Genomic DNA, 22,866 nt, shown 5'->3' on the forward strand with positions numbered 1-22,866 from the left:
ATAATACAGGATAGAATGCCTGTCTGAGGAGAGACTGACCAAAATGCCTGGATTAGTGTAAACGTAAACACACACACACACGTCTGTAGGGTTATTTAACCATGCAATATAAGGAAGGGCACTGCAGAGAACAGGCAACAATAACATCCTCGACTTCCATCTGTCTGGATGAAACAGATCGCCAGTCTGCTTTTTACTATTAAGGTCTACAAGAAATGCGAAGACAGATTGACCAGATTCTAAGAAACTTATTTTCCACGAATATGTATCTGATGCGCTCTCTTTCCCATAACCCCCCGCTGTCAGAATCTACAGTCCTAGTGACCTAGTCCATCACTGACCTTTCATGTCCCCAGGTCCCATGTGTGCGTCTGGCATCCCGTTAGGCTTCTTGACCTCCCGCTGGTCCAGGGGTTCCTTCAGGGTCATGTTGGCCAGGGCAGCCGAGGCCGTGGTCTCCCCAGAGTTGAATTGCAGGGCGGCGTGGCCGTCCATGCCCGAGTTGAAGTCCTGATGCTGATCCATGGCGAAGCAAGTTCGGGCTGGGAGGAGAGAGAGGAGACGGAGGGAAGAAGAAGAAGAAGACAAGGAGTTAAATGCTCCATTCAGTTTTGGATACCTCCGTTTTGATGTCATCCGCACAAGCTACGTTGGCAGGTGGAGACCGATAATTGCTGCTTTCAATAACGCCTTGAAAAAACGAGATGGGGGGGCCTGCGCAGAACACGGACTGAACTGCGAGGATTCTAAACATAGCTGTTGTTGTCGGCTTCCTTCAAAAGGGAGTCAGAGGAGCGGAGGCCTGAGAGAACCAACCAAAGTTGGCGGGATCTCCGTAATAGGCTACAATGTCAAAGGGCGAGGGTGAAAGAGGTCATTGACAGCGATTCCAAATCGACACCCAGCACACATGCTTGTTGGGCCTGTGCTGTTCCCCACAGAGAGGGATATGGCTGCTGAGCTAAAGACAGACAGATACCAGCGCACTGTTGAATTCTCCCACAGTTTTATTGTGCAGTGTTTTTCGGCCCCAAAAGGCCTTAGTCACCAACACAGACCCTTCATACAAGAACAACAACGGATTTGTCTCCTCATCCCAGGCAGCCCGAGCCTGATCCCAGATCTGTTTGCGCTGCTGTCTTGCCAACTCCTATTGCCATTGTCACACCAACGGGCTGCGACACTGCGATTTCTATGTCGCCCCCTCATAGGGACTGATGGGGGACAATCGGGACTTTTTCCATTGTCTCCCCCTCACTTTATATAAGCTTTACGTAATCAAAGGGACTTTAGGAGCTGAAAGGGCACTCGGCTTTGCCAACGCAGGCAGACGTGGTGCAACAACGAACTGGCGGCTAGGGGGAGATGAAATCCCAGAAACATTTGTCTGATGCCCTTTCTCAGTGATCGTGATTTGAATGGACTAGGCTAGGTGTCTTTTGTTTCTTCAGGTTCCTGCTAGGTAGGGTCTAAAGTACCATCATGTCTAATGTGGTACCGAGGGACATACCAAAGCAACGTAGGCCTAATGTCTCAACGTAGCTTGCCTAGCCTGTTTCTTCCCTGATTCGAGTCCCCAAGCAAAGCTGTCACCCTCAATAGTGAGTGTGGAGAGACGACACCTAGGCTAGTCGAAACGTTTCGAGTTGCTCCACAGACTCGAGGCAATCCTCCTCTTCCTCGGCTAAGCGTAGAGAATCGTGATCCGTGTTACATGTGATATTGAGCTACTTCCCTTTAACGGATTGTCATCATGTCAGGGTTGGCGTACTGTAATGTGAGCATGCTTCTATTTGTTATGAAGCAAGATGATGGACGTGGCCAAGATAAACACTGGCCAACCATGAGGTTGTGAGCTGCTCTTTCAGAAACAGCAGCTTAGAGACTACACACACACACACAGACACGGGCCCCTCCCTCCTCTTGCAGAAACAAGCTTTGCACTGCAGCTCATAGACTACAAGATCAGATGCACCAATAATAGGGTCATATTAATGTGGGGGGGGGGGGGGATTTCCTCCTGTCTTCTCGAAGGGGAAGTTCCTCTCAAAATTCACATGGCAGCCTGCCAGGCGTTTCCTGTTTCTGTTTCCTTACGTCCAGCGGTTTGGTTGGTGTTATGAGGGCGTGTTTTAGTGTTTATTATTAAGAGGGCGATTGTGTTCTGTTGTGCTTTGGGGTCACTTGACGATGTGGGCTTCTTCCATGTGTGCATTTTCTGGCCTGCCTTTACAAGACTGTAGAACTGGTTCATTTAGCGATACCGCACAGAGGATTGCTTTTGAGTTTCTGACGAAACACAATCAGCATCTGCGTCGGACCTGCTTCGGACCCCTGTACCGACAAAAAAAAGCTAACCCCATCATAACTTGATCTCCATACAAGTAACCTATCTTAAGAGTATTTTTTTTATATGACCTCACCTCACTCTAAATAGGCATATGACCAAGAGTAAGGAGGTTGAGATCTGGCCACTGTGAGATCTGTGAGGTCGGAGCACCTGGCCACTGTTAGCTAGCCTATGTCCTGTATAAATAGTACAAGATGATATTGGTGAAGTTTGTAGGAAAAAACATAGTCAGGGGGACAAGGCAAACTGAACTGGCACACAGCATTTAACAAACCACGACTGGACTACAGTGATCTTTAGACAGAATAGAATTTCTCCCAGTGACAGAAGTCGGGGGATGGGCGTATTGGGCAAGGGAGAAGGGTTGAAACCATGTTCTGGCCAAGCCCAACCTGTAATTTGTATTGGCCTGTGACTGGTCTGGCAGCTGTGTTCGGATTCTCTTTTGTGGGCTGATTGCTGTAGCCCTAGAGAGAGAGAGAGAGGGGAAGAGAGACACACAGACAGAGCAGTCACAAAGTGCATCACATCACAGCCAGAACCATCACCAGAACCACAGACCTCCTTGTGCACTGTCAATCTACTGCAATTAGGCTGCCTTAGGGCTCGAACAAAGAGGTGCGGGGAAAGACGTAGGCTAACTGGTGAATAGGCTCACTCGGTTACTAAAGAGGAGGGAGCAGGGCCCCATTTAAGGGAAAGGGGGATACCTAGTCAGTTGTACAAGTGAACGCCTTCATTCAGCTAGTTGGAGAGACACAAAGAAACGAGGCAACTACCCGAAAACAGCAGGGGAGGGAGAGAGGAGACCAAATTGGTGGTATGATTTTTGATCTGAAATGCCAGAGGGGCAGATGGATGCTCTTGTTAATCCTCTTTGTTGAGCATCTCACAGGCGTTTACACCTAATCTTTGTCCCGCACTTAGCTGAGCACCCTCCAACGCCAGGCCAACACACACACACACACACACACCCCTGTGTGAAGCAGGGCCAATCCTCAATAAATAGGCTAGGATATTCTACACAGAACAGACGGAAGACTGAACACACTCGTCTCGCATCATTAGCGAAGAGAAAGAGCAAGCTACCCAGCTGCACTGTGATTAAAATGTTGCGGAGAAGAAAACCCTAACAAAATAAACATTGTTTTTCCGTTTGAAACGTTCACACCCCTAGTCGAGGAACATGTCATCAAAGGCAAAGCACTAGGCCTGGATAAACACTTTCTCCATGTTTGCCACGGTAAGCCTAGCCTACACCCCGTTTATGTGATTGTTGATTTGTTGGTCCCGATTCTAGTTTTACACCCAAGCATCGAGACAAGACGTGTTAACCAATGTCTCTTATTTGTCTAGGACATAGCCTAAAAGTAGTCAAATCTCAGAGCATGTCAGACCGTCACCTTAAAAACGCCCCAGTCTCTCATCCCATGTCTTCTCCCTCCCGGTCATCTCCTCTGTGGATTGTCTTTCTGTAATACTTTAAAAAGGTGCAATATGCAGAAGTTTCTCCGCCATGTCCTGGTTGCTAAAATTCTAAACGTTCACCTAATTTCAGTTTATGTGACAAAATTCAAAAAGGCACTCGCATATCTGAGCCATCTTTTTTTGCAGGTGCATGGTAACAGTTGAATAAGATGAGAAAGAAGAAGAAACCTGCTCTTGCAAGTGTCATCGTGTTTTTTCCCTCAGTTTGTGAAAAAAAAAAGCAGGTTTATTGTACAATCTAAAATATTGTATTTTCAGCTGTTTGAAGCTGGTGTACAAAATCAAAAGTAAAAAGACGCAAAAAACGAAACTTAAGAACGGGAAGCATAGAAATAGCGCACATAGAACAGATCTACCGCTTCTTAGACTTGCTTTCAATGAGAACGACAGATCTATAACTCAACATTTATTTGTGAATTTGGTCGGGTTGCCCAAAAAGTGACATATTGCAGTTTTAAAGAGCGGGAGGAATAAAATGGCTGAGATGATCTGGAGCTCTGTCAGCCTGGAGACAGCCAGGGAAGGGGGGGGGGGGGTGGAGCTAGAGCAGCGCTGCACTCAGAGAGCTGCCAGCCTGCTGATCGGCCAGCCAGCGCCCAAAGGAAGCCTCTCTCTCTATCTCTCGCTCCTCTTTAATATTCATCAGCAGTCGCTGCAGCAAGCAGAGAGAAGGAAAGAGAGAGGGGGAATCTGAGGGAGATGGGGGGGGGGGGTCCACTCTAAACACGAACGCGTCAGAGACGACCCAGCCCTTACCCCACTGCCTTGCTGTAAGAAAGGCATGGGAAAGCTAAAAGGGAGAAAGTATTAGAGCAGCAGATAGAAAACGGCAAGGACAAAGTATGCCGCGTGGGATTTAGCCCAGCTCAACGATGGAGAGAAGAGAACGACACAACGAGAATGAGACGGGGAGGGACCGTGTCTACGGGAGAGGATAAGGGGCGGTAAAGGGCGAGGGGAGGGGGAAAAAAAGATGGAGAGGGAATGGGAGTGAAAGAAAAGAGGCAGAGATTGATGCTGACAGGGAGGAGAGAGAGAAGGAGACTGTTAGAGAGGAAGGGGACAAGGGGAAGGAGACTGCTGTTGGAAGAGGGAAAGGCAGAGCGAGAGGAGAGGCAAAAGGAGTAAGGGAGGGAGAGGGAAGGTGCGCCTGCAAAGCCTCTGGTCCTTGCAGAAAGAAAGCTGGCGCATGCTCAGACAGGGGGAAACACACGCCCAGCCCAATGCAGCGGCGTGATACAGCAGAATCCAAAAGAGAAGAAATGGAGGAACTCTCCTCAGTCTTCTAATGCTTGGCTCTCAATCTAGCCTACATCCCCAATGTCAGACGGTAGATAGTGATAAAATAGAGACATCTTAGAGATGAACTGGAGACATTTTAGAGATTAAATAGAGACATTTTAGAGATTAAATAGAGACATTTCTCCTATGGTGTCGTTTCCAATAACATTTTTTTTGCAGAATAGCCTAGACGCTTTCCTCTCAGATTAGGCGAGAGCTTTCCACTTGAATTGGTTTCAGCATACCATGTATATCCATGTGAAATTAGGCTAGAGGAGAGTACGTGGGTGATTTGAGCATAACACATGCCGAATATGAGAATATTTTTTAAGAGACGTTTCTGGGGGGGGGGGGGACCATATGAGATGAGCTTAATGACCCAATTGAGGTTTGATTAAAGCTAAGCCCTTTCAAAACAAAGTTCTCCCCCCGTCACGTAACCCTAACCCACTAAACTCTTGCAAGACTATTGTTGAACCTGATTAGTGATATACTGCTCCTGAAACAGGCGGCTCCAGGCCGGACTGCGTTGAAAGTAGAGTCCTTTCCACTTCCTCGACATTCACTTTCTCCTCTGTGTGACAACAGAGTAGAGCAGAACGTGCCGACGAAGAGAAGTCCACCTGACTGTTGTGTAACCGTAGAGTTCGAGGTGTCATTCGAGGTCTGCAGCTGAACCACAGGACACAGTCAGACAGAATTTTAAAGGAGGAGAGAGGGGGGAAAAAACGGTTGTAGTCTGAGGCTCGGAGTGTTCGCTGCCCATAATGTCTCCAATGGGACCCTATTCCCTATATAGTGCACTACTTTGGACCAGGGTCCAAAGCAGTGCCTACAGTGAGTATGGTGCCATTTGGGACGCACAGAATGACAAGGAACGTTTGACAAAAACAGCTGGTTCAGTCTAATTCCCTCTGAGAAACAGAGGGGAGAGTCAGGAGGAGAATGGGTGGAGCATCGTGTGGGACAGAGATGGAATGCATGACACATGAAAACAAGCTGCTGCAATATGGAACAGTGGGATGTTTCTTTCTAACGTGCTGAACTCGGGGTTTCCTGCTTTCACTGTCCCAGAAAACACCAGAAAAGAAAGTGCCCAGAAAGGCTACAGCAATGCATCCACCTTGCCCTCTCTGGGGTCCTCCGTCCGAGTGCCCGCTCTTAACATTGTCACCGTTTGGCTCCAGCCAGGGCCATTCTGTACAGTAGCTGTGATGTGACGCAGCCCTGGAAGACTGCCCTCTTGCGATAGTCGAGAGGGTGACGCTGCAAGGCTAAGGGAAAGCAGACCGGTTTTATGTAAAACAGAAGAAAGGATTGTTCTGAAATTACCCCCACAGTATTACACAATTTAGTTCACAAAAGCCTTGCATTGATTTCTCCCCGAAGAGGAAACCATGGCCTTCTTTCGTGTAATTACAGAGAAGATTAGGGGAAAATTCAAACAAGGTTTCTGGTGATCGGACCAAAATCCCCTTAACGTTGGCTCTATTTTCAGATGCCTGAATGAAAATGTTGATGTGCAACTCAGGCAGGCATTATCCTGACTAGATGAGAAGCCGGTATTGTTTGGGGATAATGCGGATCATGAACCCAGACTCAGCGGGGAAATACTGGGCAAAACTGGTTGAAATGACGTCATAATCTCAATCCGTTTCTGCCTGTAACGGTAAAAGCTTCGATCCCTTATTGATGGCACTTGTTAAATCCACTTCAAATCAGTGTAGATGAAATGGAAGAGACAGGTTAAAGAATGCTTTTTAAGCCTCGAGACAATTGAGACATGGATTTTGCCCTCAGAACAGCCTCAATTCGTCGGGGCATGGACTCTACAAGGTGTCGAAAGTGTTCCACAGGGATGCTGGCCCGTGTTGACTCCAATGCTTCCCACGGTTGTGTCAAGTTAGCTGAACGTCCATTGGGTGGTGGACCATTCTTGATAGACACGGGAAACTGTTGAGCATGAATAACCCAGCAGCGTTGCAGTTCGTGACACAAACCGGTGCGCCTGGCACCTACTACCATACCCCATTCAAAGGCACTTAAATCTTTAGTTCTGCCCATTCACCCTCTGAATGACACACGTACACAATCCATGCCTCAATTGTCTCAAGGCTGAAAAATTCTTATTTAACCTGTCTCCTCCCCTTCATCTACACTGATTGAAGTGGATTTAACAAGTGATCATAGCTTTCACCTGGTCAGTCTATGTCATGGAAAGAGCAGGTGTCCTTTAATGTTTTGTACACTAAGTGTCTATGCCTAGAATGATGCTTTGTTAATGTCAGTATTGCCTTGCACCTTAAGCTTTATGCCTTGTATGCGAGTCCATTCGTTTGAGAACGTATTAAATAATACTTGCTGTGACATTCGCTCCTCATGACCAGTCCTTGATCTTAGTCAGCCAAACACATAATACTTGATTGCACATGGTTTAACTATATTTTATGGAGTCAGAAAAACATTTTAACAGGCTAATTGCTTAGTCTTATGAGCCGCAGGGGAGGTACATATAATATGCATATGTCAAATATTACCCCACTACAACCCTGTAAGCAGTCTATGGAATATACTGTAGATGCGCAAACAATGCTAATATCGGTACCATGACTTGACTGGGATTTGTGCCACATATGCTAAAACGTTAGCATTTGGAAACAGTGCTAGGGAAGCTAAACCAAAGCATGAATTGCTGTCATACCTTGTCAATAGACTGCTTACAGGGTAAGGAAACCAATGTGTCATTTTTGGTGAACTGCCTCTTTAATTTAGGGCAACAGACCTGCTGCCACTGACAGAGGCATAAAAATACCCCATGAACTCAGACCTACTGACCATCATCCGTCCCAATACGAATTTAGTCACAGTATGATTTTCAGTGATTCAGGAGTGGACGATGACGCGCAAACCCAAAAAGTAGGCTAGGTCTTGTATCTTCTACAAGGGACACGGTCTTCATCTGTGAGCTCTTGTGTTCCTCACTGTGGTGACAGAAGCCAAAGAAAGTATCTATTTATGAGCCGTGCTGTGAGGAGAGGGGACATTCCAGTCATGCTGATCACGTCCCATCTGCTGACTGACCGACATGCTTCTCGACATTCCTCCGTCACTAGGCCGGGCTCTACACACTCACTCAGGTCAGGGGGTCAGGGAGAAGACATTGTTGTCGGTGATGTCCTCCATGACACACCCTCACCCCCCCCCCCCCATTCGCTTCAACTCTCCAGAAGTTCAGTCAGGGCATGTGGGCCCCAACGTTGACTTCACTACAAACTAGAAGAAGTCGACCGATTAAATCGGCATGGCTGATTTAATTAGGGCCGATTTTCAAGTTTTCATAACAAATCGGTAATCGTCATTTTTGGACGCCGATTATCGCCGATTACATTGCACTCCACGAGGAGACTGCGTGGCAGGCTGACCACCTGTTACGCGGGATCAGCAAGGAGCCAAGGTAAGTTGCTAGCTAGCATTAAACTTATCTTATAAAAAAAACAATCAATCTTCACATAATCACTAGTTAACTACACATGGTTGATGATATTACTAGTTTATCTAGCTTGTCCTGCGTTGCATATAATAAATGCAGTGCCTGTTCATTTATCATCGAATCACCGCTTACTTCACCAAACTAATGATGATTTTAACAAGCACATTTGCGAAAAAAGCACTGTCGTTGCACCAATGTGTACCTAACCATAAACATCAATGACTTTCTTAAAATCAATACACAAGTTAAAAAAATTGAAACCTGCATATTTAGTTAATATTACCTGCTAACATGAATTTATTTTAACAGGGGAAATTGGGTCACTTCTCTTGCGTTCTGTGCAAGCAAAGTCAGGATATATGCAGCAGTTTGGGCCGCCTGGCTCGTTGCGAACTGTGTGAAGACCATTTCTTCCTAAAAAAGACCGTAATTAATTTGCCAGAATTTTACATAATTATGACTTAACATTGAAGGTTGTGCAATGTAACCGCAATATATAGACTTAGGGATGCCATGTTGATGTTGATCCTGGCTGTGTGAACAATGCATAGGTATACAAGTGGGAAAGCTTCCGAAGATATCTTCCAAGGCACTCTCACGTGTCGGAAGTACAAATGCCTTAGTTTATTGTGGTTTGGCTAGGCTATTTCATGGCAAGATTAAAAAGACGCACCATCCTCCGATGCCACTGTGTGGGTAAAGCAGTGCTCTTCTTCCCGGTGTTCAGTTCAGAGCAGGGATGGGTGATGGATGTAGTGCCCGTAAACAGTACAGAGCAGAGCATTAAGATGATGGCTTCTGGGAAGCAAGGGGAGGGACAGGCTGAGAGAGGCTGAACATAGAGGCAGAAGTTTCATTGGCCTGATAAATGTCTAGCAAAACATGTTCCCCGGATTTATGTAGCTGGTTGGAGGACCTGTTTGTGCTACGTGGTTTTGAACTAGAGCTGGGCGATATAGGAACATATCCATAGTTTGATAAATTGACCCATTGTTTGCGATAATGATAAATCTGCAAGAAATTATTTTGGGGGGGTGCTAGAGCTGGGCGATATGGACAAAAAGTCATATCGCGATAAATCTAAGTATTATGCCTGATAACAAATACAACCATTTTTTTTTATTTTTTTTATGGACAGTTACTTTACAATAGCGACAGGGCTGTAGACATTTTTTTTCCAAGTGCCAAGTAAGGCAACTGAGATGGTAGCCTATGGATAAAAAAGTGCCCACAGTGGGGGAGAGGGAGTAAGAGACAGCAGCCGACAGCCGACAGCGAAACAGGAAGACATTTTCATAGCAGGAATCAACATAATGCATAGGCTATTACTGTTGACCAAAAAATGTAGAACAATCTACAGCCCCCATACTCAACTGGCTGACCGCGAAAAGGATACAGACCCAGAACAGGGTCAATACGGACCGCGGGTCCCCCCCCCCCTCAATAAATATATAATTGTATTTTATTTTCTTACTCGGTCGGGCTTCGACCCTTGGTTTTATATAAACATACAAAACACATGGAAGAATGCGTAGAATTGCAGGATATTCCCTTAAAAACAGCAACAACAAAAAGTCCCCATGCAAAACGTGTAGAATTGCAGGAAATAAATTAAATCATCAATCCAGACCTGCCACCTAGAAAATGTGTTTGACCCGAACCTCCTCAAATAGTACTTGAGTACCGCTGACCTACAGGAACGTCGTGTCGCAAAATCACCTCGAATTACTGACGTAAACTAAACGCGTCGGTAAGATAAAGGCAATGTCTGTAATTTTCCGTCTATCATCCCAGCTCTATTAGAAACCTTGTTTTGGTCACTTTCTGGGTATGCCGAAATGAAAATGGGGGAAATTGATGTGACAGGAATACTATTGAGAGTGATATTGAGAATCATTACCACACTGTATACCACACTGTATTGCAATATATTACATTACAATGTATTACAATATCAAATAAGCAATAATATCCTCAAACATACATATGACATATTTCAAACAAGGCCCGGGCCTGTGTGCTCTCTGTCTACAGTGGATTAGGACGTGAAAGGAATCTGTTCAGGACGCGGACAGAGAAGAAGTCATCAGGGCAGCTGCTTTCCATTCAGCCTGGTTTATGCAAATCGGTTGAATTTCCTGGGACTAGGCAACATTCCTAACACAAATTGACAAGGGTTCCTTCCTTTTCGAACGTCACCCCACATTCCTAAATAAGGTTTAGCTAGCCTTCAATCATCACCGAGGAGGAGGATAACTGGGGCGCAGTCTAGTCAACCATGACGTGACAGAGGATCGACCATAAATAAAACGGACGGCTCCGGCGAGTCCGTTGACATTCATGGACTCAAAGTGAACCATCTATTTCAAGGTAGTCATCACCCCACCCCCCCACCCCGGCACCAAAATATAGCAGCACCCATTTAGCCAAAATGCCTGGACACGCTCTACTGTTAGACGCTCTACTGTTAGCTCGAGGACATCCTCACACTGCCAGAGAAACGAACCACTCCCTAGCGGGCATAGCTGGCTGCAGCTGCGTCATTATCAACTCATTGGAATGATATCATCGCAACCCGTTTTGCCCGCTGGGTCTGAATCTTCTACTAAGCATGTCGACCACCCAGGCTAACCATAATTAACTGGCCGTCGAAGTCTGCTACAGATAGACCACTGATAGAACAAGCAGCCTCTCCATTATGCAGTGAACAGCCCCAAGACCCAGAGACATGTTAAGAAACATTGTTACCGTGCCGAGTCTGCAAACAGAGTCAGGCTGCGTGATGTCAATACATCCGACTCAAGGCTGACAGTAACCATGAATCGGCTCAATTATGTTGTAAGAGTAAAGATGACGGTAAAGACAAGATCATAGAGTCGTTCATGTTTATAGTTGAGGTTTTGGCTAGTGGGTTATGGGGCTGTGTGTGTGTGTGTGTGTGTTCGTCTTTACAGACAGAGGGTCACCCACTCCAGGAGTCCTGCCCGCCCGCTCCACTCACAATTGTCTGCCTCAGTCAGTGGATCTGACCTAGTTTCCACAGTCAGTCCCTGCTATTAGGAATGGATGGGATAGAAGCTGGACTTCACCACGCTCTCTTTTCTCTCTCTCTCTTTATTTCCCCTCTCTGTCTCTAACGGCATCCATGTGAACCATGAACACCGGTCTCCTACTACAGACGTGTCTGTGGAAGCAAGGAAAGCCCCGGGTGCCTCAGAGGCCAGGCCAGGGCAGAGCAGGCAATCTATAGGCAGCTCTCTGCAGCGATCTTTGCTCAGCATGATGAGAGAGTGTGTGAGGAAGCGAGACAGTGAGGGAAGGGGGGAAGTAAAAGAGCGATAGTGAGAGAGAGAGAAAGAGAGAGCTGGTGCTGCCGACTTCCTCTGGAAGCATCAGTATCCGCTGGAAACATATCAGAGATGCTCTCCGAGTGCCCCTGCAAATGGATATACAAACCGCTCATGCGTGCAGCATTAGGCTACCACTCCTCAGAGCTAGAGAACCAGCTCGTCCCAAGGTTCAAAAATACATGAGAAACATTGACCGTGTTCCTGCCCAGAAGCCCAGGGTTTGCCCAGTGCTGAATCAGGACTCATGGGTGCGTTTGATCCTACCGTTAGGAGATGTCAGTCTCCTCAATGCACAAACGTGATGAGTGGTGGTGGAGAATGAATACCATTAGGCCTAGTTTAGTATTTTCACTCAAAACAACTAAGAGGAAATAGGCTAGGCAGCCTAACATCCCTACAGGCAGAGTTGAACCACGACTCAAAGAATCAGCATGACAACGAGGCCAAGACATCCCAGATTAGTAGAGAGCCGGCCAAACCAAAGGAAGCTCATCTGGGCTCTCTCTCTCTCTCTTTGCAGTGCTGTGGCTCAGTGACCTTGCTACCTACACCACCCTTACACTACAGAGCACTACAGGCTGCTGAGGGGAGGATGGCTCATAATAATGGCTGGAATGGAGGGAACGGAATGGCATCAATCACACGGAAGCTGTGCGTTTGACACCATTCCACCTATTCCGCTGCAGTCATTACAACGAGCCTGTCCTCCCAAATGAAGGTGCCACTAACCTCCTGTGCTACAGTAGAGTATGCGTGTCCTTGAGATCTGACAGAGAGCCAGGACAAGACCTAGCATCTGCTCTGGAGATCACCTACCTGCATGAGGTATAGGTTCATTAATTAGGCTAAAGGTATCCTCAAGTACTTGAGTCAATATTATTGCTAGGTTTTTATATTCCACATTAAATGCAGGCTAAAATGTACGTAGCCTATTCTTTCTCAAACGTTAGGTGAATCCAATGACTGTATAAATAAGGGTGGACCTGCTTTTCTAGTTTGTTTATAGCTAGCACTACGGCTGGGCGATATTATTAGATTATTATTTGACCATGCTTGTCACTTATGAACATTTTTGAACATCTTGGCATAGTTCTGTTATAATCTGTTATAATCTCCACCCGGCACAGCCAGAAGAGGACTGGCCACCCCTCATAGCCTGGTTCCTCTCTAGGTTTCTTCCTAGGTTTTGGCCTTTCTAGGGAGTTTTTCCAAGCCACCGTGCTTCTACACCTGCATTACTAGCTGTTTGGGGTTTTAGGCTGGGTTTCTGTACAGCACTTCGAGATATTAGCTGATGTACGAAGGGCTATATAAAATAAACTTGATTGATTGATATGGTCAAAATCTGGTCAAAATCTGGTCAAAATCTCATATCCCGATATAAGTCATTTCATATCCCAATAACAATACATATCACGATATAGCATATGTTCTGTAAATTCAATGAATAAATAGTTTAGATAAAATTACCACATGTAAAGGACTAGTTCTTATTACATTTTGAATTATACTGAACAAATAAAAGGTACTTACTCAAATTTGATTATTTCACCTTTTATTTTGAACCTTTGTGCAAATTTTCAACTAAGCATGTAACAAATTATAAAAGTGTATAAAATCTAAAAAGGTAAATAGAAAACACGTCAACTATAGTTGCAAACAAAATTAATATAGGCCTAAAAAATATATATATATATATATATATATATATATATATATATATATATATATATATATATATATATATATATATATAATAAAACCTGTTTTGGGGGGGCTTGCCTGTTTTGCATGTTATTTTGGCATTAATATGTGTCGCATACTATCAATTTGCATTTGGTACCTTGGGTCAAGTGTTAGCACCAACTCACAAAACCCCCGTTTCTCGACCGTGTAAATTGGGGCCATGTCTCTGCAGATGTAAGTTGTAACAGCAGCTGTTATCGCCTTCCATCTTCGTGATTCTTTGCCATATGGTGTGCCGCGAGCAAAAGCCTCTTGCAACGTCTGAGTCGGGGGTTTGTTTTGAGCACTCAACTATACTTTTTGGGGTCTTATCCGTAGACTCTCTCCGTACTGTTTCACATGATTCTTGCATGGGTGGTAAAAGAAGTTAGTGGCGTTTGAGGCTGTTGTCGGGACCGGCCTGCGGCATATTTTGCCCTTGTCAGACTTTTCATACCCAAACCACGTCCATGCGACCGAAGTGGCCCCTGTTTTAGGTACGGTCTCCATGCTCTGCGTCACGTTCACTCTCCACCATGTTTGTTTGTGTTGCAAATTTCCTTCCACGCGGCATGTGTGGAAGAACGAAAACCAACGTCCAATTGACAAAAAATATTGCCGTAAAGAGTGTGATTTGCGACAACGAAATAAACGAGCATAATGTGAAAACGATAGACGTTTTTCTATCGTCACACAATATATATCGTCATATCGCCCAGCCCTAGCTAGCACATTCAAGTAATTCTGTATTTATATGCTAAGATGTCAGAGGCTCATGGCGCAAGCAATCAGTGAGAGTGGCCCTCAAATAATGTCTGGCATTTACCTATATTCTGTACTGAAAATGTGATACTAATCCTAAACGTAGGTACATTTTATAACAGAGTGCAAGAGAGAAAGCAAGGATGCAGACAGCTTTGAAACTAAGTCCCTTAATCATGCCCTCAAAGGCAACCAACAGAGCTAGTAAGAGTTGTCAATCATGACATACTTGGAAACATTGGTCTCCTCTACATCCAATGTCCTTTAAGAATAATGGACCGGTGTGTTTGAGATTTGAGGTTTATTTCACGGGTGTGAGCGATCATGTTAAGTTAACAAGTCATGTCCTGTTCATCTGGCCAGGGGTTGAGTGTGAGAGACATTTGCATGTGTACAGCTGCTTGTGGCAGGGCAGACAGACAGCGTCCCAAATGGCACCCTATTCCCTACAGCTGGGGTCCAGAAGCAGCTTACGCCAGGCTATGCTAATGCACTCAGCATGGGTCTCCGAGACAACTCTTTGATTCATAGTGCACCCTGACATGTGTAGAAGTGCAGAAAGTAAGGAGTGCCTTGGCTAAATATTGGACCAATGCCAATTAGTGTTGGCTAGGATCTCTTTTTCGTCATCCAATCAACAATGATGCACTCTAGTTTTGTGCATATTGTTTATAAAGAGTTAGGTGATTGTCAATTTTAGTTTAGTCTTTAATCTTAACTTGAAAATGAACCCTAAAAGCATTGTTACTGGGGCTACGTCGTAGAACTAGGGCTAACTGAATTATGGTCCCTGCCTCTGATCACATTCAGTGAGGTCAAAACGAACGAGTGCAGATGTAAATTCCCTGCCGAGAACACAGAACAACAAATCACCGCCATAAATTAGGGGCATAATTTAATCATAGTATGTAGTATGACTATCATACTACACTGCAGTAGCATGTAGCCTGCAGACCAGCTCATCCAATTAGGCTTTAGACATGTTTTACAGAGCTCCCTAATTGGGCGGTCCAATCAAATTATGCATGTACATTTGAAAACTAAAGGTTTGTCAGAGAGCAGAGGGCCATTTGTCAGCATTTTTTGTATCAACAAAACCATAAAATGATGGCTAGGAATAAACCATTGACCTTATTTTCTTAAGTCAGGCTATATACCAATACTAATGAGCATAGAATACAATGTTAATGGAAATTAGGTCTAGTTCTTGAAGAGTTACTCAAACAGGACAATGTCATTTCTACAGATTTCCCACATGTGAGATCAGGGAAGTCCAATTCTTACAGCATTCCCCGGGATACATTTAACAAGATGGGCGTGGAGGAGGAATTGAATAGGAGAGAGAGATGGAGATAAGCCTTTGTCCCTCGATATTCCTTTGAAATAGACTCTGCCTATGATTTTCGACCTCGAGCAAAAATAGTCGAGGGATAAATGGAGGAGTGTTGATTCATCTAACAAAATGTACAGACCTATCGGCAAGTCGCGAAATCAGAGTGAGATCATGCATGCTCATCTCTCACTGCAACTCAAAGCACAAGAGCAATGAAAGAAAATACGGAGAGCAGAGCGAGAATGAGGTGTGTCCGCAACATAGAAAACACCGACAAAACGCCATCATGTTATGGCCCAATTTGGCAAAAATAGACCTCAATATGAAAATTACAAGTGTGCTGAGTAATATCGAAATAGTATGGGAAAAAAGTGAATCGATTATACAGTGAATCGATTTGTTTCAGACAAAGCACCACATGGCAAGGGCACGCGGAATGCATCTCCTCAAAAATTAGATTGGACATTGAGCCAAGATGTAGAGGTCTACATTTTATAACAAAGTGGCTTAAAAAGAATACCCGGCCTACTACTTGTAATAACAATACTTTACATTGCATGCGTCCCTGGAAAGGGAGGTGCCGACCAAACCATTACAAAGCATTTCTGAAATATGAATAATTAGCGAGTTAGCAAATTAGGTAATAAGCAGGTGAAATAACATTAGTTTCACAGTCTACTTTTGGATTTCTATAGTGGACAGCAAGTAACTACAGTCAGGCAAGCCACTGACAATAAGTGGCCTGGTGATAAGGTGTAGCCACCAGGCAGCAAGTGGCGAGCTGATAAGCCAACATCAGCACCATTGACGGCGGAAAGCTGCGGAAATCCAATTTCATCGGCTCCAGAGGCAATGCTACTGCCTATGATTCAGCACAAAAAATCTAACTGACACACAAGTGTTGATGTAGCTATAAAGGTTTGCTACTGTCTGTACATGGATCAAAACAGATACTATATAAAGCAAAAAAAACTATCCTGTAAGGAACACTGTGTGATTTCTTCTTTCAGTTTTCTCAAGCAAGACAAGCTACCCAAAGTAAAGACATGCCTCAAGTAGGGAAAACAGAAGGGCACCACTATCTTAAAATCATAGCTACAAATCTGTGGCCATAATAATTGGCGAGTTAGATAGCTAACGCTCAGCTAATTAGTTTGATAGCTACCTAGATCATTTTGTAGCATGCAAGCTACACCCCTTGGCTACATTAATTAGCTAGCTTAGCCTCAGTAACACATCATGACAGCTGTCATATTTTAATAATGAACGTAAAAGACAAAATATATAACATTGAACTACAATGTGCGTGTTTATGGACAAATCCATTTAGCCACTTTTGATCCAATTATCCACATGGCTAGTTTGGGGCTCCCGCCTGGTGCGATGAATTTGCTAGCCAAGGCAAGACAGTACCCAGGCCCAACCTCTCCTCACACCCAGACCTAGAGTACGCAACGATAAAAAGATAAGCTCGGTGCCTCAAAGCTAAATGACAAGCCTGAATGGCGCTTTTGTTTTACCCCGGCAAAAAAAAAAGCCAACTCCTCGAATTCTTCATCATTCGAAGACACCTAGGAGCAATGACTTGCGGAATGTACTAGGCTTGCTATAAATAGATAAAGCGTCTTTCTCTCTTACCTGTGTGGCTGACAGTTATTGTCTCTCCAGCTGCAGTCACTCAGTGGACACCCGACAGAGAAGAGTAGTTCGCTAGGCGGCCTTAAGGGGAGGAGGGCGCCAGAGTACAGGCAGAGATTGTTCTGAAATTCTTCCTGAGCGTTCTGCACAGATGCTTGAATAAAAGAGGTTTGTGTGTAGGTTGGCCTACACTGATCTCAGAGGAGGCTGGTGGGAGGAGCTATAGGAGGACGGGCTCATTGTAATGGCTGGAATGGAATTCATGGAACGGAGTCAAACATGTAGTTTCCGTATGTTTGATGTGTTTTATACCTTTCCATTTATTCAATTCCAGCCATTACAATGAGCCTTCTATAGCTCCTCCCACCAGCCTCCCCTGTCTGATCTGTTGATAAGATGGTGTTAGAAGATAATGATATTAAAACTAGTTTAGCTGATATAAACAAATTGCAGGTCTTCAGAGATGATCTACAATGCTAACCCAAACGAATGACACAATGGTAGACCTAACTTGTTAAATAGCCTTCTGCCCTATGTAATAGGTGACAGACACCATTTTTACCAATAGGCCATCTTTTGTTATTTTCTCACATTAAACCAATGTCTCATCTAATCTAATATATTTGAATTTCCATTCCTCTAGTTCTGGCTTAGTGTCAATTTACCAATGATTATGTAAGAATTACTGGAAAACCTGCTTAGAAGGATCTGGAGTGGCAATACCCCTCTTGCCGTAAAACCTGTGGGTGGGGTATAGCAAGGGAAGCACTGTGCCTGCCACTGTTAGTGACCTCTAAACATCTATAGGCCTTTACTGCTCTGGCAGACTGACTGATCTAACACTCCTCCATACTAAACCAACCCTAGGGGGCAGTAATTGGTTACAATGGTGTAATGGTGTGTAACTAGACTACACATACACTTACAGTGTATAGAATATCATTTGTTTCCTTATGGAACCAATGGAATAGTCCCCAAAGTGCAAACGCCAAGCTAAATCAAGCACACCTCAAGTTTATAATATGAAACTATTTGGCATATTTCACCCTAGGTCTGGTATGTTTATTAGGAGATAGAGCCTCCTAGAAACACATACTAATGTTTTGCAAAGCAACAGAGAGTGTTGCCAGAAAGCATTGCATTGTGCCATACATTTTATTGACGAAGTCTTAACCATGAGGCAGGGTTGAGGTTAGCCCCTGGAGTTGCTTAGCAACCAGACCACTGGAGGATAAGCATGCATTTTATTCTCCAGTTAGGGACAAAGGAGGGAGAGGGTGAGAAAGAGGCAGATGGTACATGTCTGAAATTACTATGGTGTGTTTGGTCTGCATTTTATTGTTAGGTGATTGACATTATTCCTCATTTTAAACTGTAAACAATATATAACAATTGGTCTTAACATACCTTGAAATAAATCTTAATATTTTACTTCTGATTAAGGTTATTCAAAGCTAAATATAATAAGATAAATCCTCATCTGCAGTTGTGTGGTTTGAAATAGTTCTGTCTATGCCATACAGCTTTGCATAATCGCGTGTAGGCTATGGTACGGCACTGTTCATTTAATTGCAATATTTAATTGTCATATTAGTGTAAGTAAGTAGCCTTGCATTAGCCTTGGCTGTTTCTATAGCGTGAGGCAGCTTGATGTACAAGTACACCCCTTGGACAAGACACTAGTCTATCACAGGGTCAATCTAATGTATGTGTAGAAGACAGAATATGTCAGTCTGTTCTGGTCTGGATTTAGGCCCGTGAGACAGATTTATGTTAGATGTCAACTAAAGGCAGTCAAGTACGAACAGAGAAAAAGCTCCTTGATTTTTTTAGCCACAGGGTGGCATTGTTTCTCTGGATAACATACCCCAGCACAGACTTACACTGAGCGTACAAAACATGATGCTCTTTCCATGACATCGACTGCCATAATCCCTTATTGATGTCACCTGTTAAATCCACTTCAATCAGTGTAGACGAAGGGTTTGAGACAGGCTAAAGAAGGATGTTTAAGCCTCGAGACATGGGTTGTGTGTGTGCCATTTAGAGGGTGAATGGGCAAGACAACAGATTTAAGTGCCATTGAACAGGGTATTGTAGTAGGCGCCAGGCTCACCGGTTTACACACGCTCAACCGTTTCCCGTGTGTATCAAGAATGGTCCACCATCCAAAGGACATCCAGCCTACTTCACACAACTGTGGGAAGCATGTGTATGTGACAAATACAATTTGATTTGCTTTGATTTGATTTAGAGTAGACATGGGCCAGCATCCCTGTGGAACGCTTTCAACACTTTGTAGAGTCCATGCCCCTATGAATTGAGGCTGTTCTGAGGGCAACTCAATATTAGGAAGGTGTTCATAATGTTTGGTACACTCAGTGTGCGATCATAGACTCTGCTCTAAGGAGTTGGTACAAGCATGCATGTCTCCCACGCTGAAACTTGTGTCATTGTGAGGTCAAAGCACTATGCACAACATGGATAAAACGTACTGTAGCAGGCATTTATTTGTTAGTCATACACAAGTGCCGGCTACTCGTTTTAGCGGCCTACATTTTGCGACAGACATGCATGCATTCTGAACAATTTCTTTATGAGTGTAACCAATGCTGTTTAACCATACCGACTCTGCATTGACAGCCTTAGGAGAGCAGGTACAGGCCGCTAGCAAAATGACATGGCAGAATAGGCAGGCTTTGTTGAATTGGCTCTTAGCTGAGAAAGGTGGAGTCTGCGTAATGTTCGGAGACGAATGTTGCACCTTCATACCCAATAACACTGCACCAGATGGATCGTTCACGACAGCTATGACCAAGCTGAAAGGATTACGGCAAGAAGTAAAAGACAATGCCGGATTTTGATTTGATAGCCATGCTTGGGATTGGCTGGACTTGACTTAGGGAAAATGGGGGGCAATGTTTACAAAGATGGCTATAACGATAGGAGTCGCACTGGTGGTCATGGGAAACGTTTTTTTTTGCTGTGTCCTACCTTTGTTGAAATCTCTTTTGGTTCAAACTGCAGTAAAACAGATGGCGATAGGTAATTACAACCCACCGGTGGTAGTAAACACTGTGCCGGGGGCTCCTGGGCAATATACAGATAGATATGGAAAAGCATGCGATGCTCTTGGAGGACCACTTGACTGTCCTTTTGGAAACCCAAACTGCCTATATGGAGTTACACCAGGAGGAGGATATGCTTGTCATGATTATCTTGATCAGGGTTTCCTGTCTTTGGCCCAGAGTCTAATGGTTATGAGGTTGTCCATGTACACAAACCTTGTCGTAAAGGAAGGCGTTGCAAGTGGTGTACAAAGGATGAGCGAGATGGACATCTTCATTATCCTGAACCCTTTTTCTGTGCAATGTGTCAGATGGGGGGGACTGTCCCATATGTAAGGATGAGGAATGTGCTTAAATGATATGCGTACTATCAAGGGATATAACCATGTCATCAATGATTAAGGATTATAATCATGCATTTACTGTAACTTTTGATAATGGATAAATTCATGTACTAAACAACATACAGTTGCAGAGTATTCGTATAAGTATTTTGTGTGGTTTACCACAGTTACATGCATTGACGCATACTTACCGTAGTGTATTAGTGACGCTCAATACTTTGCATTAGCATTACTGTGTTGAAGTCCTACTGGTCAGTGACTCAAACTCTTCACATCATTCCATCATCTTTTCTGCTGTAAAACCACAAATTGTAGGGTGCTACACCAACTGACTAGCCATGCCTGGAAGATGTCTATCTTCTCCTTTCCGGCCCAAGCCAAGCCCAGTCTTCAGGGAGAGGTCAAGGGTGTATTTTGGGTGGGCAGATGGTGCGGCTGTTGGACTGTTTACCGGCCAAGGCTATTGTCCCTGAAGATAATCTGGCAGGTTACCCTCCTACACTACCTCCAGACTTGCGTGGTGTCACAGACCCCTCCTCTCCCCTCCCTCTCCAGATTCCTCTTCCATACAATGGGTAAAGACCAGAGATGTTGGTACGCACATCTGACTCACACGTAATCACACGTACTCACACACTATTACATATTATCTAACCCTACAAGTACAAAGTGAAAACAACAGCTGATGTGGATTAGCTACTGTCATGTGAAAAAGGCCAAGAAGGGATGCCAACGTTTATGGTGTCTCATCATGACCAACAGGTGATTAGTGGAGGGAGGCAGACAGACAGGTTGGTTGATTTATGAGAAATTAGATCATGCAAACATATTTGTTGTTTAAGAAAAATGTGTTTGTGTGTGTGTGTGTGTGTGTGTGTTAGATTTTACGATTCTGCATCTGCAGGGCTGGGCATCCTTATACTTCAGTGTTAAGTCGGTCGGTACAACAGTCCCTAAGCTCCAGCTTAGGTCAACAGCAGCTGCGCCCAATGGCTCTGGCATCCCTCACTGAATAGGGAGAGCTCTTAACAGTTGTCTCATCCTCTGTGTATAGGGTCAGATCCTCTCAAGCCTCCAAATCAGTCCATCTTACCAGCAAAGCTAGGGATTTTCCAATTATTGTTCATTTACTTTGACTTACAGTAGCTACACACTTCAACTGTTCTGGTGCCAGTTCGCATTACCATTGAGGCAATAATAATTTTGGTTTATGGATTCAGTGTTATGAATTGTGCTTAGGTTAAATTACATCCCATCACATATAATGCTAATACGACTGAATTTACATAGACACAAAGTAATTCTTTCTAGTTAATGTTCAACCAGTAGAAAACAGTTCCTTAGCAACATAATATGCTGTACATGTATGAATATACACATTTCACAACTAGTTCTCCCTCCCTCCCTGTAAATCCTCAACCCTCGCAGATATGTAGTTGACAAACAGAAGCGCAGTTGTCACTCACCTGTTTGGAATGTCATCGCTCCATTAGCTAGTCTAAATATGCGTACGTGACAGACACAGGCTTTTGACATGTGAAACCGCAGAATGCACTAGAGACCCATTACGTAATGGATTTCAATGGGGACCACCAAAGAAAGAGAGGATCTCCCCCACTTTAGGGATTACACCGCACTCCTATTTCAGAGGAAGTGCACAACATTTAGAAAATAGTTACCATTTCTCAATATTGCCACTTTGCAACAGTCACGCAACCACACCATGGAAATAAGGATTAACATAGCGTTGGACCTAGATGTTTGACACTGAACATTTATTTTCATTGTCGAAAACCGTTGTGACACCCACATCCACTCACACACACATGGACAGAATCAGTCGCACACATTGAGGACAAAGATTTGAACAAAAGAGGCGAGGAACAAAAGAAAGATTCAGGTCAGCGACATGTTGAATTCTGCAACAGAGAGAGACACCTGTCATTAACATCAGTTTGAACATTTTGATGCAGGACTCAGGGTGCAGGCAAAAAGGTCATGCACTTTACGGTTAAAACGCTGTACTCACTTGATCCT

The 22,866-nt window shown here is 44.3% G+C and overlaps 1 protein-coding gene across 5 annotated transcripts in view; it reads right to left on the reverse strand.

Annotated features, from left to right (window-relative positions):
• LOC129832873 (microtubule-associated protein tau-like) overlaps positions 1-17,592 on the reverse strand; it is a 41,891-nt gene extending 24,299 nt beyond the window's left edge. For 3 of the 5 annotated variants that reach the window (XM_055896957.1, XM_055896959.1, XM_055896956.1), the window contains exons 1-2: positions 17,418-17,590; positions 342-542 (exon numbers count right to left, since the gene is read on the reverse strand). In XM_055896957.1, the coding sequence (XP_055752932.1) occupies positions 342-525 (184 nt within the window). In that variant the 5' untranslated portion in view covers positions 526-542; positions 17,418-17,590. Of the gene's footprint in view, positions 1-341; positions 543-17,417 lie in introns of all 5 variants that reach the window. The other 2 variants (XM_055896960.1, XM_055896958.1) reach the window with 1 other exon arrangement.
• Between the last annotated feature and the right edge of the window lie 5,274 nt (positions 17,593-22,866).

The sequence above is a fragment of the Salvelinus fontinalis genome, chromosome 34, assembly GCF_029448725.1.
Source record: "Salvelinus fontinalis isolate EN_2023a chromosome 34, ASM2944872v1, whole genome shotgun sequence".
Taxonomy (NCBI): Eukaryota; Metazoa; Chordata; class Actinopteri; order Salmoniformes; family Salmonidae; genus Salvelinus; species Salvelinus fontinalis.